Source organism: Embiotoca jacksoni, unplaced genomic scaffold (genome assembly GCF_022577435.1).
Source record: "Embiotoca jacksoni isolate LCO1_2020_lvr unplaced genomic scaffold, fEmbJac1.0.p SCAF_10, whole genome shotgun sequence".
NCBI classification, from domain to species: Eukaryota; Metazoa; Chordata; class Actinopteri; family Embiotocidae; genus Embiotoca; species Embiotoca jacksoni.
In genome coordinates, this window is record NW_027185230.1 from 14762183 (window position 1) to 14778764 (window position 16582).

The 16582-nt window shown below is 40.1% G+C and overlaps 1 protein-coding gene across 1 annotated transcript in view; it reads left to right on the forward strand.

Moving 5' to 3' along the window:
• The first annotated feature begins 4541 nt into the window (after positions 1 to 4541).
• The window catches only part of lamc3 (laminin, gamma 3), a 98862-nt gene continuing 86821 nt past the window's right edge, over positions 4542 to 16582 (forward strand). The window contains exons 1-2 of the mRNA XM_069168758.1: positions 4542 to 5082; positions 12839 to 13143. Coding sequence (XP_069024859.1) covers positions 4707 to 5082; positions 12839 to 13143 — 681 coding nt within the window. The 5' untranslated portion in view covers positions 4542 to 4706. The remainder of the gene's footprint in view (positions 5083 to 12838; positions 13144 to 16582) is intronic.

Below are 16582 nucleotides of genomic sequence, written 5' to 3' on the forward strand. Positions count from 1 at the left end.
GATGCTGACTTCTGAATTTGTTTCAAATTTGCACAAACTACTTCATGACAAAAACCCCAACCTTCAACTCTTACCATATAAGATATTCCAGCGAATTCATTATACTGGGTAAAATATGTTTGAAACACACACACACACACACACACACGCAAAGGCACACAAACCCCAACAGCATACACCAATTCACATAACATCGAACACAACCTGTAACTGGCCTGTATTGATTGCTCTTGTTGACCTTGTGTTATTCCCTTTTTAGATTGTCTGTTTGTGTTGCAATTAATACAAAATTTAAAAAATAAAATAAAAAAAATATGGTGAAAATAAAAATAATAATCAATAATTTTAATTAGTAGTCTGTCCGTATTCACTTCTAACCCGTCCCCCCCCCCGTCCCCCCCCGTCCCCCCAAAAAAGAAAAAAGGTGTGACCAATCTATCGTGACGACCAAACACTTTATCCAATTACCAGTTTATGTAGGGATTGAAAAGGCTGTGCTCTGGTAGACACAGATCAAATCTTACCCAAACCAGCCAGATGGCTGCAAAAGCAAATTGTTTCATAAAATGCCCCAAACAGAGATGTGATGTCTATCTTTTAAAGCAAGTGACAAGAGAGTTTTTTTCTAAAGCAAAATAAAAACATGAACTCCCTGGCGATACGACTGTCACACCGATTCAGAAAAAGTAAAACAATGTGTATGTACACAATGTACATGTCTGCGCTTTAGGTTCTTGCGCTTGTATTTGACATGTCACTTTCAAATAGAACGAGTCTGAATGAAGTCAGCATTGATGTTGACAAGTTGAGTTTCAGGCTCAGGAGCTGGTGTGCTGTCTTCTTCCCCCTGTGTCGCAGGGGAAGCGTGAAGCCGACTTGTCTGAATGGTTAGAAAACAGCAGGGAGTGGCTGGCAATAGTACATACCCTCGGGTACTTTGCAGACTTTCCCTCAAGTTCCAGCATGCCACACGCTGAGTTTATTCAGACAAATCGGACACTGGCCACAGTTCTGAAGTCAAGAGTCCCTCTGTTGACTGAAGTATTTGTGAGACTTGTGATTCCATAGCATATCGAAAGTGTCATGGTAAAGTAAAAGACATTATATTCTGCAGATTATTTTGCAGTGTCATCATGATTTAACCCTTTTAAACCCGAAGCTTTTTCAGGGTAATTTCACTACCTTCACTTTTAAGCTCATATCTTGGTCATTTTTGGGGATAACCATTCATGCTGTATCTTGTTTTTTTCAGGACAGTTTAGGTTATCCATATATTTCATAATTTAATTTGATAATACCCAGAGATTTTTAATATTAACCTTTATATCAATTTTGTTTTGGAATGAAATTATGTTTTGACATGCATCTCACCAGAAAATATTGCCAGTAGAGATATCTTTTTACAGTTGTGTAGAGGAGATTATCTAGAATCTGGCAGTATCTGAACCATAGTTTGGGAAACTGTATGACTCAGCAATTTGAAGAAATATGTGCTTAGTGCCTGATGGAAAATAAATGTAAATAATGAGTCTAGGTGGCTAGGGGGCCCAAACCAGGGACTCACACTCAGGGCATACGCCCCTGTGATACATGCTTGTAACTCAGCTGCAGTGTAGGCCCACAAACATGTTGTTATTATTATAATTTTTTTCATACAGCTTGGGTAATATCAGTCCTATGTTGGAAACAGTAGAGGTCAGCTGTGATTTCAAAACAGGATTAGCTGAAAGCACTTTTTCATACAGAGAAACGATTGGTATCATCAGAGAGGATGAGTTTTGCTGTTTATTTTCATATACGGTACATTGCGAAGCGATAGGGACTTCGTGATTATTCAAATAAGGGTAACGACGACGCAACTTCAACTCCGATTATCTCTCATCTTCTTGGAAAGCTCATGTCGTGGAGTTTCATAGGATATCGGTTACATCTCTCTTCGATGAATACTCACTGCGATAGGCAAGAAGAGAAGTGAATTTGAACGCACATTGGGGGGGTTAAGGGTTAACAGACCCGCTGTAGGTAGACAAACTCCTGTATACACATCTCCGTTCCTTGCCGTCTTTGTGCATCCAATTCTCTATTTGCATATTGTTCAAACATGTTGCTACGCCATGCAACAGTTGTGTTTTCACACACTGCAAATTGTATACAGGTGGTGTAATCATGAATCTACTTGATGAGTAAAAGTGTGTTTGCAGAGGCACTACATCCTTCATCATAATGCCTGATCCACGTACAGCCAAACAGACTTGAAGCCCGGACCTCCACTCATCCAAATCCAGCTGAGGATTTCACTGCAAATTGATGTGGTCCCTTTTACAATGCTCCTGCCTGAGTACTGACAGAGCCCCAATAAATCAAGGCAATCACAAGGAGATATGGGAGAGACTTTGCCGTAAATCCCACCGGGATCATAAACGTGCAGCGTCTAAATGCATCTGTACACACCGCCTGTCTCCCTCTGCTTCGTGCTGTCTCTAATGACTGCTCTCGCCTGTCATCTTTTTTCACCATCTTCTTCTCGGTTCCAAACAGTCCCATGTCAACATTTATCCTAACATGATTTCAACTGTAATTGTGTCACTTCAATTGTTCGCCGGTTTTCTAGACGATTGAGCGAGACTTCGAATGGAATTCAGCAACAGTAAAATCATCACCAGAAACAAGATTACAGTACACAACATTACATATTATTTGGCTGTGACTCTCCACAACGACTTGTTGGTCCTTCTACTTTGATTCTGTGGTGCTGTGTATAGAAAGCTCAGCACGCTTCTTAACATAAATTTCATGACATGGTTAATTTGTCATGTACTGTTGTCTTGACAGCTTGACATTTGTAGATATTAAAAATAAGAATATTGTCACAAATGAAGCAGCGTCCATCATGATTTTTGCTTCAGAGTTATCTTCCATACTATATGTCCTGCATATAATCCTCCATAATATATTAATTATGTACTATAGAATTTTAGACAGGACACAAATCATCGGGGTAGCTAGACATGAGTAATACTGTTGGTTAGATACAGGCCAGAGACACTCATGAACAAGGGGATGTGTGCAGATAGTACAACCATGAACTGTGATGCTGTTCGCGGCCTTGGTGCAACGAGGTATTTGTAGAGGTTTGCACTCGTGCACCGGAGCGCATCATCTGGTACAAAAGACACACAGTGGCCTTTTACACACCTCTCAGGTTCAGCTCTGCCTTTTCAGGTTTGATTCTATTCATATCCATCGAGCTCACTCTCGCCAAGAAAATCGGCTCGAAATCTGGACATTGTGATGGATGACAGACAGTAAAGGGAAAAAGTACCAAGGTGCCAATACAGCAATGTAAAAATACTATATAATACTAATATTATTAATAATGAAACATTGGTCTCCAAGTCAATAAGTTTAGAGACTGCTCCTGTTGCGCACGTAGAACGCAGCACCGTGACGCGATACTACTCGAGTTCTCAAACATCACCATACGCCCGCTCTCAAGAGAAATTTCTTGCCCACAAAACAATGTGTAACTAGGGTGCTGATTTTGATGAAGCAACAAAACTTGAAGTACTAACTCACGAAGGTTACAGCTCGACCGTTCTCCACGCACGTCACGGGGCTGCGCACCGTTCGCGCGCAACAGGAGCAGTCTCTGAACTTGTGATCCATCCTCTTGGAGTGGAAGTCAAAAAGCAACATGAAACGGAAATACTCAAACAAAGTAACTCCAAATTGTACTTAAGTAGACTACTTGAGCAATTGTACTTCTCTACTTTCCACTACTGGTGAACAACCAATTTACTATCTAACTCGGTATACTGTTGAACTCCCTGTACAGATCATCTCTGGCCTTGACTACTGTGCTTGACTACGTTAAACTACTTTAAGTAGTTCAGTATCAGTATTTTCAGCAAATATGCAAACCACTTCTCACATTTCATTGTGATCGGGCCTTCAGTGGATCTAGCTCAAGGTAGCTTTTTTTGCATTTCTTTACTTTTACAAATAAATTGTCCCTTTAGGTCACCGTGCTTCCCTGAGTAACATTTCTTTATGAAGATGACCCGCACCGACCGATATATTCCAGACAGTTTTTAGCTCCTCCTGTCTTCCACCTGTAAATCCCTACAGTCAGCATTTACCAGAATATCCTGCTGTGGGGCCAACTGCTAGGTACATTTTTCAACATATTGATGATATTGTGTGTTCCTGTAAGTTGTGAACGCAGGTGCTTTGGCGCTCACTACCACAATGCCCGGAGGTGCAACAACCTCGCTGATGCAATATTTAAATAGCGATGTTATGGAATGTGTTTTCCTGTCAGATGGCATTATTTTTCCTGCAGGTCTGCTCCAGATCTGAGGCTAACGGTGGAGCAGTGTTTGTGTCGACCAGCAGATGGAGAAGTTCTGTGGGGTTGTTTGATCTTCCAGCCCACCCACCCCCGCTCCCTCCTCCTCTGCCTCATGCTGCTCCTAAAGTGAGGAGTTCCTGCATAAACTTCATTCCACTCCACAGAGAGAGAACATATGTTGGGAGACCCAGCAGAGCAGAGAGACAAGACAAAGAAGCTGTTGGGACTGGACTTGTTTCTTTTTGCTGGATTATTTTAGGGTCTTCATGAATTTGCATTCCTGCATCAAAGTAGCTATAAGAGTGTGAAAGTTTGAGAGTGAAGTATAAATGTGACTGCAACTCTGCTTGTAGACATGGATACATCCTCCGCTATTACCCCTCTCCTCCTGACCCTTCTCCTGCACTTTCACCACCTCGTCCGGGCCGCGATGGACTCCTGCTACGACAAGGAGGGCGGGTCAAGCCGCTGTATGCCCAAGTTTGAGAACATCGCCTTCAACCGCAGCGTGCTGGCATCCAACGAGTGCGGTTCCCCGCCTGAGGACTACTGCATGCAGACGGGCTCGACGCGCTTGTGCCACTACTGCGATGCCTCGGATCCGGACCTGAGCCACAGCGCCAGCCTCCTGACAGACTTTCACAGGAACGGGGAGCCCACGTGGTGGCAGAGTCAGTCTATGTACTACGGCATCCAGCACCCCAGTTCTGTCAACATCAGCCTCAACCTCGGTAAGAGTGCAGCAGCTCGTCTGTTCCCTGAATCTTTAGGTCTGACTTCCCTCAGCTTTATCATGTAGTTTGTGGTCAGGCAGAGTGATCTGGGTCAATTATGGATTCAACTATCGTCTCTATAATGTTGAGTATGATGTCCCATTTCATTTAATGGTCTTGAAAGCTTTTTAAAGTGCACTGTTATTTGTTTCCAGGAAGACAACCTGAATATCAGTAGTAGACTTGCAGATGGGTTCCAATAGTCCACATCGGTTTTCCTGATCAGCTTTTTACTTTTCTTTCATGTACAACAAGTATCTTGATGCATTGTTTTGTTTACCGTGAGTCCAAGCATGGGGGAAGTCTGTAACGCAAAACAGATGTGCTGAGCTTCACATGATTTGTATTATTCAGCCTCGGCTCTGAACTGTCCTCATAAAAAACACTTCTGGCCAAGACGTGGTTTAGAGGTGGGGTATTTATGAGCGTGTAGTCACAAAGGCCTGTCTGAGAATTTGGTGGGATTTACAGTGGATGAGGAGGTCATACCGTTACATCTGACATTAATAAGTAGAAACTGAGTGCCATGCCAGTGATGGGCCATGATACATTCAACTCACATGCTGCCAAGAAGTATTGATGATGAACCCATCTGAAACTGCCTGCCATAGTGCAGTCAGAACTCAAGCTGATTTTAACACACTCTATATGAATTGCGACAGATCTCGACTACAATACCGCTACAACATAGAACACAGAAACACGTCTCCAGCATGATTTGGACCAGACCTCAACCACAAATCAGCCGTTCTGTAACCATTTTAACTTCATATCCACACTTTTACACTCGAGTCATTAGAAATACGACATCAATTTTCTGAAACGGGTTTAATTTCAATGTCCTCAGTTGAGTAAATGTACTGTAGAACTGACTGTAAACAAAACAGAAGCCACCTAATATTTTTAAAGGGAAATTCTAAGGAATGAGTGTCTTAAAATCTGCAGAAAAAGACCAGAGTTAAACGGGAATAATGCTATGATAAGATGAGGAGGCCCAACGGCAGTTAGCAAGGCATTTACATAAACTGCATTTGGAATTCAAAAGATAAACTTACTTTTCAGGGGGGTAAATTTCATTAACCCCCAACCCCACCCAACCCCCAGCCAGAGTCATTTTTGCATATAGCTAGGGTCTTGGTCAGCAAATCCACTCTCTTGACATTATGTTAATTTTCCATTCACTTCGATGAAAGTTTTTACAGAACTTTTGAAGAGAACTTTATTGAGACGTGTTGCAGGCATCAAATTCAAAATGAGCACACATTTTTTATGAAACCCCCAAAAATGTCCGTTTGATATGTTGTCTTTGGTCTATTTGCAATTAAATATCGGTTTATGGGATTTGCAAATCCTTGCATTCTGTTTTTAATTTACATTTGACACAGCGTCCCAACTTTTTCAGAAACAGGGTTGTATTCCAGGTGTACATTTGAAGCAAAATTTAGCTTTTGGAATTCTTTGAAATTTAGTCAAATATCTATATTTTCTTAACACACATACTTAATTGTAACAAAGAAAATAAATCTTATTATGTAGAGGACAACTTGTCTTGACTGGACCAGCTGTACATTTGATAGCCCAGAACATCTGGGTTAACTATCCTGTGGCTTGGAAAGGAAGGTTTTCGGCTGTTAAAGATTGTGTTAAAATCAAGTGTGATAAATATTTGCTATTCAGAGTTTTCCCATGGTAAATAGAAGAAACCATCATCTTAAATAATTAAAGTTGACTTAATTTGTGCTCTGAATTAAACCTGAGTCTTCACAGTTCAAAGCAATTAAGTCACTGTGCATTTCTTTTTACTGCTGCATTATTAATGTGTTAGTAATGTATTATATAATAAGTACTATCATAACTTTTTAAAGATTGCCTTCTTCATACATCCTTTTCCTCTGAGAAAATGCATTTGACTCACTTTTTGTGCCCCGCGCACATATTTGCATTTTAAGACATTTCTCATTTCAAAAAACTTTATGAGACCGGCTTGAGCCATTAACATCATTATCCCATTACCATGCTGTGCAAAATTGCTGAAATAAGGAACAGACACCATTTGTCACTATAACTGAATTAATTTGTGGCGATTAATGTTACAAAGCATTAATACAAATCTTCTATGCAATTACCTTTCCCAGTTCCATTTATTTGCTAAGCTGTGTTTGTGTGTGTGTGTGTGTGTGTGTGTGTGTGTGTGTGTGTGTGTGTGTGTGTGTGTGTGTGTGTGTGTGTCTCTGAAACGGAGGTCTCTTATCAAAACGGGCGTACACACAGGAACTTGGGGTACCATGAAAGAATATTGCTCTGGGTCCCCTTAACTAATTTTAATTAATACTTTTTCATAAAAACTGCATTTAATACATTTAATTTATTCTCAGTTTGAATACAGAGGTTTAGACCAGCATTTTGTATGCAGTTTAATCTGTCCTCTCTTTGAGCTTACTGTTCTATCTGAAAATAATACACAAGCAGCCCACATTCCTGAAATATTACCAAAGCAAGAGAAGTTAAAAGTGATGTGATGCCATAGGCAGGTTGTTAAGAAACACAGCAAAACCTCAACAAATGAACCTACACAGCCAACAACGGTCCTGAAAATTCAAATGGACCTGAATACTAGAGCTTTGTCTGTGCTCAAATTAATATATATAGTGATTGTGAAACTAATAATCACAAAAGAAGAGTCGATACTTTGTAGATGCTGGAAGATTTTCATCAAAGTTAGCAAAAATAATTATTTCACTTTTGTCAAAATCATTCATGTGTAGCACTGAAAACAAGACCAATTTATAAATCTTGTGAATACAAGTTACAGTGATTGTTGAAGGTCAGATTGCACCCTGATCAAAGCTGGCATTTCGGATAGAGCTACAGATAAAGTTAACCGTAAACCTTACGTTTAAGCCACTTTGGGGCAGTCAAGATATAAGCTGTTCTAAGTTGTTATATATTAAGCTACTTTTTCTACCATTAGGGTTGTTTATATTTACAAAGAGCATAAATATGCCAACGTTCATGCAATCGTCATGTTGCAAGGGAACACAAAACATACCGCAAAGTACACAAAATCTTGCAAAGGAATATAAAATATTTTGCCAGGTAATGCAAACTAGTCTTCAAAAATATGTACACATGACCCCTCGTGGGCTTGCTAATTTCCTTTTAATAAGTATTTCAATTTGAACTAGTTTGATAGTGAAAATAATTCCTTGTACAATTCTGTTTCCCCTGTATTGTTTTCCCCTGGTTTAATTGCTATTATCTATAAACGTGACTCCATGAGTGTTCACATAAAGTGTCACATTTATGAAGAATATATTTAAAGCCAAAAGTTTAAAAAAAACAACACTTTTGTAGAAAAAGGTGTTTTTCCTCCAGTTTTCACCAACCACTACTTTGTGTATCACAGCTCAGAGTATCTAAAAGATTCATATTATTTTCTCCCAATGACACGCTAACGAAGTCTATCCTGCCGGAGTCCTAAATTTCTCATGAAAAAAAACAATAAACAAGCAGAACATTTGCACTGGAGGTCATGTGACCAGTGCGGCCGTTGAAAATGTAAAACCGAAACAAAGTTGGGTGGATTCAGGTGATAATTCTCTGCGACTTAGCCACCAAGAGCAACCTGAGCGGCTGTTTTAAAAATATTGATTAATATTGAATAAAGATAAGTAACTATATCCTCTGTAAATAAATATATCCACGTGTGTGTGTTGGGACATTCAGCTATCAGTCAGGAGAAAGCCGCTTCTGTTCAGAACCAGAAATTGCCTTTATATGTCAGACCTCCTCCGGCTTCCTCTGCAGGGACAGAGTGGGCACTCCCCTGTCAAAAAAGCTATGCTTCAAAGGGACACGAGACAGGGACAAAATGATGACAGAAAATGTCAGAGCTCTGACCACAGGCAAATGGTTATATCACGTGCAGGAAGTGCCTCCATCAAATGGACAATATTGATTTCCAATAGCAGGCAGATGTCTGGCTGTGTTTTGAGGCTTTGTTGTTTGTATTCTCTGGCCAGCTCTCATCCTGTAGAAAGGTGGCAACGCTGCTGCTGCTGCTGCAAAGGTATGTTGTGCGTCGTCTGGAGGGTTTGTTATTCTTCCAGCAATCCCAACACCCACAAACCTGCTCTTCCCTCAGATTAAATCGACCTTTGCCCTTGCTGAACTGCCTACCCAACATGTGTCTGTACCACAATGCCATTTGATAGTTCTGTCTTGGAGTCTTAAATGAATGATGATGAAGTTTTCACAACATGTTTTTTTTTTTGTTGTTGTTTTTTTTACGTAACTGAACATCCTGAAATTGTAAATGCGTGGCATCCTTTTGGTCCATATGAAAGCTCTGCGATCCATCTGGGCTGCTGGTGGGGGGTGCCTTCAGCATTACTGTTTTCTTTTGCCTCTCCAAACAAAACAAGCTCTCTCTGAAGGGAATACAGGCTAATGCTGGGATGATAAACACAGCAGTAGGATGCAGGGACATACGTTGTAGCCAGGTCAGAGTGAGTATGCGGACGAGTAGAAAGAAAAAAGGGGGAGTCGGGGCTGCTTCGAGGGGAGTAAACAAAACATAAAGAGGAAGAAGGGGCTGAAAAAAAAAAGAAAAAAAATGCCAGGCAGTTTGATGCTAAGGAATTGGGGTCAGGTTTTTCCCACAAAGACTTAGTCCGAAACACACATACACACACACACACATTCTAACAGCACACGTTGATGTCTGCAGCTGGTTCTCATTCTGCGCACTGAAAAAGAAAAGCAACATCCTGTCTCCGATGTAAAACAACGATAAAAGTCTGCCACAGTTGGCATGACGCTCGCACAGCCAGATTGCTGGCTCTCACACACACACGAGACGTAATCCTCTGTAAGAGAGTAAGAATACATTTCTAAACTTTGAGATGTAGCACGATTAGAAGATAAATCCATTCATCCGTTTATTTGTTGATCACAAAAAAATCTACACTCGTGGAGTAAACAGACTGTAAATAGTCTACAGTACTCGGCGGTGTGTTTAGTCTCAGCTCGGGCAGACGAGAGCAGCTGTTGACATGGATGACTCAGAGCAGGTCAGACGCTTCTACTTCTGCAGCTCTCAGCCCTCCGTCTTGGTAGTCGGTATGAAAATAGCAATTTTGCTTGTGTGCTTGTGCTAAACACAAAAAGCTTTGGTTGGACCTGTGATGCCACCAGACTTTAGATCAGCTCTGTAAAAGGGGATTTTTACTGGGATTCCTGACTCCATTTCCAGTCAAAAAAGAGGGACCTCTTTGCTTCAGAGTGAAATGTATATTCTATCTGTATCTCTGAGGATTATGTTTTCCTCCAACCCAGTATCCCGGCAAAGCGTAAAATAGACACACCAGTCCGCTACAGCGAAACGTGAAATAGCCACGCTTTGGCCTTTCTTGGCGTGACAGTTGCACGTTTTGAAAGCGTGAAACTTGCACGCCCAAAAATGTCATGTGACACGGGATCATGTGACCAAGTTCTCGAAACAGAGGCAATAAAGGACATTTGTTGGCAGTATTAGGAGGTAGGAGGGGTGACTTGGAGGTATTAGTCACAAACCCCCATGCGGGATGATGAGGTTCAAATTCAGGAGGTGATCAAGTTTTTGTTGAGTTGTTTTTTGTTTCCTGACCCGAACCGTGTTCTTTCTTCTAACCCCAACTGTGTTTTAGCTATAAGTTTCATTGTCCTATAAATCACACGGCTCTACGCATGCAGTAGGTTTCATTGTCATCCACTATAGGAAAACGTTTAACTGTCAGGCCAAACTGTGGCTATTTATCATTTTTCTATCGTGGACCGGCATTTCTATTTCACGTTTTGTCATGATGCCGGGTTGTTTTCTCAGGTGTTTCTTTTGTTATATATTACTTTGCTTAGCTAACTTCTAATAACCAAAATCCCCCTGCAACTGTGCCCGTACAAACTAATGGATACACACTGTTGTGCCAGTATAAACTAATGACTACATTAACGCACTCCCGGAAAAGCATGAATCACGAATCATTAAACATTAACCGTAAAAACATACAAATATCCTTTGCAATTAGTCTGAATTTCATCGCGGGGGATATCCAGCAAATGTTTCATCTTCATCTTTTATGATTTTTTTTGCCTCAGTCACAGCAGGGCTGTACTAACCTCATGCAGGGAGTAAATGGAAGCTAAATGATCTCAGGGTTCCTAAAGGAAAGATACCATTAGAGACTTCTGTAGAGACAAGAGAAAAAGATGCCTTGTTCTGAATTGGAAAAAAACAAAAGCAACAGATGTCATTATGGCTGTACCAGCGGATGGCATCCCTCCACGAATGTGCAGAGCGGCTGAGACTTAGTATCTAATGATGTAGAAAAAAATACCCAAGAGTGCAATGAACAAGCCTGTTAAGATGGTTTCTACATGTTATTCCTCGTCCTGGTCTCTATATGACTTCAGGTTGTGTCAGCCCAGTTAATCCCCCTTTTCAAGCTCCACGATATTTGGCTGATTTCTGAAAGTTCATACTCAGGAAGTATAACACTAAGTCTCCCTGATATGGCTCCAGGATTATTGCTTGAACTTTCTACGGCGAGTAAAGTTGGAAAATGACACCACTCAATCGAAAAGAAGCATTGATTCTAGATCAGTAAAGAACGCGTCAGCTTTTCCACAAAACCAAACAAGGACAACGGCACAAGCATTAACCGCTGCTGTTGTTGTCCACACAGGAAGCGTTGTCATGAAAAATCAGCCTTTAATGGCTGTGCAGTTAGCGAACAAGAGCATGCAATCTGGCCAAATGCATTCCCTCCTAACCTTTCCTCTCATTTCATTAAAGAGGCACCTGGTAGACTCATCCTCTTAATTACTATGCACCTTAACAACACAACACCAATGACTTAGTCAGATCTTGCTAAATCCCCCAACACAAACTCAAATGGAAATCTGGGTGTGTCTCCTCATTGGTATTGGCTCCACCAGATGTAGAGATTGTTCTCTGGAACTAAAACACTTTTCTTCTTAACAAATTGCAGCTGATCTAAGGAGAATACAAATCTAGGGAGAAGTCACCCTTCTTTCTCCTTCTGTTCTTCTAATGCCCCCAACAGAATATACCAATAAAACCCTTTAGACCCTTCAATCGACAACATGTTTAATTCTATGGCATCCTCAGCCCCTCATGACACTCATTAATCAATCACTCTTCTATTGATTACATTGTCCGCTTTCCTGTCAAACCTCAAATGTTGCATCAGACTCCATTCCAGCGGCTGGCATTAAAGTCAGGCGTTTTTACCTTCTGTGATTTTGCACTCGTTGGCCTAATCTGCCCTACACTTGATATTGGAAAAAAAACACAACCTTTTTTTTTTTCTCTCTCTTTTTCCCTTTAACCTACGTTTCACTTCTGGGGCCCATTATGATCTGGACATTGAGAAAATAATCTTGGGTATTCTTCTACTCCTGCAGGAATGACATTCATTTACCCTGCATAGACACAGGAAATTAAGTCTATCCCCCATTGTTTTCCGCCTTTCTATAATGCAATTATGTCAGGGTTTTTTTTTCCCTCTTTGCTCCTGGGCCCGAAACTATCACCCCACAGTAGTTGTCTCTTACATAACGGCTCAAATCTTACTGTATAACTGCACTGGATCCAGTTCTGATACTAATTATTTTAATGGTTTCATTCAAAGCTAATCATTTCTGTTTTCCACAGGGAAAGCCTTCGAGATAACCTACATACGATTGAAATTCTACACCAGTCGGCCGGAGAGCTTCGCCATATACAAGCGTACGGAGGAGAATGGGCCCTGGTTGCCTTACCAGTACTACAGCGCTTCTTGTAGGAAGACCTATGGGAAGGACGCTAAAGGTTACATCCGACCCGGGGATGATGAAAGGACTTCTTTATGTACGGACGAGTTCAGTGATATCTCTCCCCTCACCGGAGGAAACGTGGCGTTCTCCACGCTGGAAGGTCGGCCCAGTGCATACAACTTTGACCAAAGCCTACTGTTGCAGGTGAGGAGACATTTTGTTGTGTGTTGTGTGTACATGTTATGGCAATGATTCTTTTTCTTTGTTTGTTTGACATAAAAGTGATTTTGAATCAAGCTCAAAACTAACTAGAAAGCAATTTTTCCACACTATTTTAGCTAATCATACTGATTTTGACTGTAGTAAAGGAAAATTAATAATAATGCAAAAAAAATTGTTTCTGAGACAAATTTTACATGGTGATTAAAATGTTGTTTTTTTTTGGCTCTTTGAAGCAAACTTTGATTCATTTAAGGGACAGAATGAACTGCATGGATATTGTCTGCTATCAAAAATTATCTCATCATTTAGTACCAAATTTCGATAGCTAGGCCACATGCACACTAATAATTACATTACGTTTTAAAATGTTTGCTACGTTTACGCGGGAGTATATCTCATTAACATCTTTAAATTGTAATGTCTACCCATAGTCTATGTGAGTCGTATAGGAAACATCTGCAAATTGTAGCTACTGAAAACAACCTTCACGCTCTCCCTCTGTAAACTGCATGAAATGTGACATTTTTTTCATTTTTCTTTTATTATTTTGTTCAGAAACTGCTATCAAAGTCAAGGTATCAGTACTAGTACCAAAGTTTGTTTTTTTAACAACAGCCAGCCTTATCTTTTGATACATTACACTTCAAAACCTTGATGATAATCCATAATGGATGTTAGATTCTGCTGATATTGACCTTTTCAAGAGGAAATCACAATGTCTATGTTTAAGAATGTGAACAACTTTTTCCTAAAAAGCAGTATTTTTCTAGAGGCACCAGGGCTGCTCTCATGACATAGATCGTCTGTTAACAGCGCAGTATAACCTGCTGTAAAGTTTGTAATTGCATGCGATGCTCCCGGCCACCCTTTCCAGCCCCGACTTTATCATCAAAACCCTCGAACAGCCCTCACTTTTACACAAACAAACATCCTGCAGCCGTACATGTATTAGCATGCCTTCAAGCCTTTTTCAAAGCAGCTGAAGTGAATCCAATGTTATGTTTGGCTCTGATTAACATTGATGAAGCCTTTAGAGGGTTGTGCTGAATTAATGGCAGCCTCTTGAGGCCAACTCTGGGAGGGGTGGGCACAGTAAAGCGAGGCTAAAAATGGGTAAATAAAGCACTTAATGCAGCCGCTCCTTTTCCTTTGACGGGGCTGTGAGTATGCATGCATCTTGCACATGTATGTGCTGTCATCACTACTTAATTTGAAAAACTTTTAGAGACTTATCTCATTATTAATTACTAAATAGCTTTGATATCATGTGTGCTTATCAGTGGCCATATCATAAGGGAAATTAAGTTCTATATTGAACACTATCTGCAACTCTCAGCTTTACTCAGTAACTTTTAATCAAACAAAAAATAACAGTAAAAGTAATCTTGTCAAATCAAATTCATCTTATTAGATTAGAACAGAAATCCTACAGGACCATCTACTTTGGGAAGATAAATTATGCAATTTACATTAATAATATTATTTATGAACAGATGAAACACACGTACTGTATGTGTGGCTTGAAACTGTAGATCGGGAAATTAAATTAGCCAGCCTGGCCAGCCTGCAAATTCTCAGTTACATGCAAATCTATAATTTATTGCAGTGATTCTGAGGCGGTTGCTGATCTTTCATTTTCTGTAGTTGAAGCTTAAAATCTGTGTGTTCAGACAGACCGGCGAAGAAAAAAACTGATGCGAAGACACGTCCGTGTGAGAGGAAAATGTTTAAACCTGGGCGAAAGAAAAAAATTTGCCAAAACTCGTGGCTTTATACCGTAAATCTGCTTTACAGAGATGAGCGGAAGAAGGAGAGACTGGAGGGTAATTAAAAAAAGAACTGGAGCTTCTGGTGAGCTATGTGCTTAGAAGGAGGGCTGAGTTGAACACAAACAGAAAGACTCCCACAGACACAGTTGGTATGACCATTGCTTAGCTACCTACATATTTGTAGAATTCTTATTAAAAATACAAGGAAAAAAAATACATTATAACCTCATCATTAAATTGTGTCTCCTAGACATTCTCTTTGTTACTAATTTGCCTAATACATTTAAAAGGAGAAATGAATAACTATCTGCATTATATTCAGTGGAACTGTTGTTTTTTTTGTTCTTTTATTTTCAATCACGTAATTTGACCCTCCTGTACCATTTACTTTGACATTAGAGACTGGGCTTTGCGTTCTATCACGTATTGTCAGGTTTAGACAATGAAAGCACTTTAAAGAAATTTAAAGGAAAGGTCATTGTGGCAGTTCTGTCTAGCACTTCAAGTCATTATGAACACAAAATCTTTTTGTAACCTTGATCAAGTGCTTTGCGAGTTGAAAGAAAAACATTATTCATACTTTTGTCGATTGTAGTGCATGTTGTTTTGCCCGAACTTACTTTATCGGGAAAAAAGAGAAACTAAATTCTCAATTAAAATTATTTGATTTGAAAGATACGTATTCCATATCTTTTATTAATAAAAATCCAATTTAGGGAGCATTATTTTCCAAAGTGTCTGTTGTTGCAAATGAGCAACACACGTACATGTACTTTTGATATGTTGCCATTATCTCATAATTGCCTGCACTTTCCCCATTTTTATGCCAGTTAAAGCAATAATACAATAAAATAGGTTTTTAGCTCGCTGATTGAAGAAGTGATAAACTCAAGTGACCCCATCATGAGTTACATGATGAACAAAGCTTTCTTAACTTTTCATGGCCTACCATCTTTATCTGATTCACAGGATGTGGACGAAATATTCGCGCCCCTCTCCTCCTCCCCTCACCCTCCCACTTTGCTTCTTTCCACTGTTCCTTACGCTGTCTGTATGTTGCTCTTTTTTTTATCCCCCATCTCCACAATAAGAACAGAATTTCCTACCACGGACTGGACATACAATCATTTTGGTGGCTTCAGAGGGAGCGTTGTGTTGCGCTGATCGATCCACAATCGATCAATCCTGACATGTTATTAAAAAAATCCTCCTTGGAACAATGAAAATAATAACATGTTCGTCCGTCTGACCTTTCTCCTAAAATGTGGTGTAAAAATATGGCTGGCGACGCCAGACTAGCACCTCAGTAAAGAAAGCTGTCCTCCTCCACATCATTAAAATAAGACAGGTAACCGTGGATATGTGGAGGATATGCAGTGTAACCTTGCATAACCATAACCTGTTCCAACCTCTATGAAGGAAGACATCTTCAAAGACTTAAGAAAGTTAAGAATGAGGGAGTGTTTTGGGGAGAATATGTCACTTAGCCTGCCAATATATTCAATTTACTGTATGCAACTAATACAAATCATTTAAAGGTGATTGAACTATGGGGCGACCAAATCTCAATATTCCTTATTCGATTGCTCTTTATTTAAAGGTCCAAAATCTTTTAATGCTCAAAACCGCTGAAGCAAACTGGAGCCTGGCTC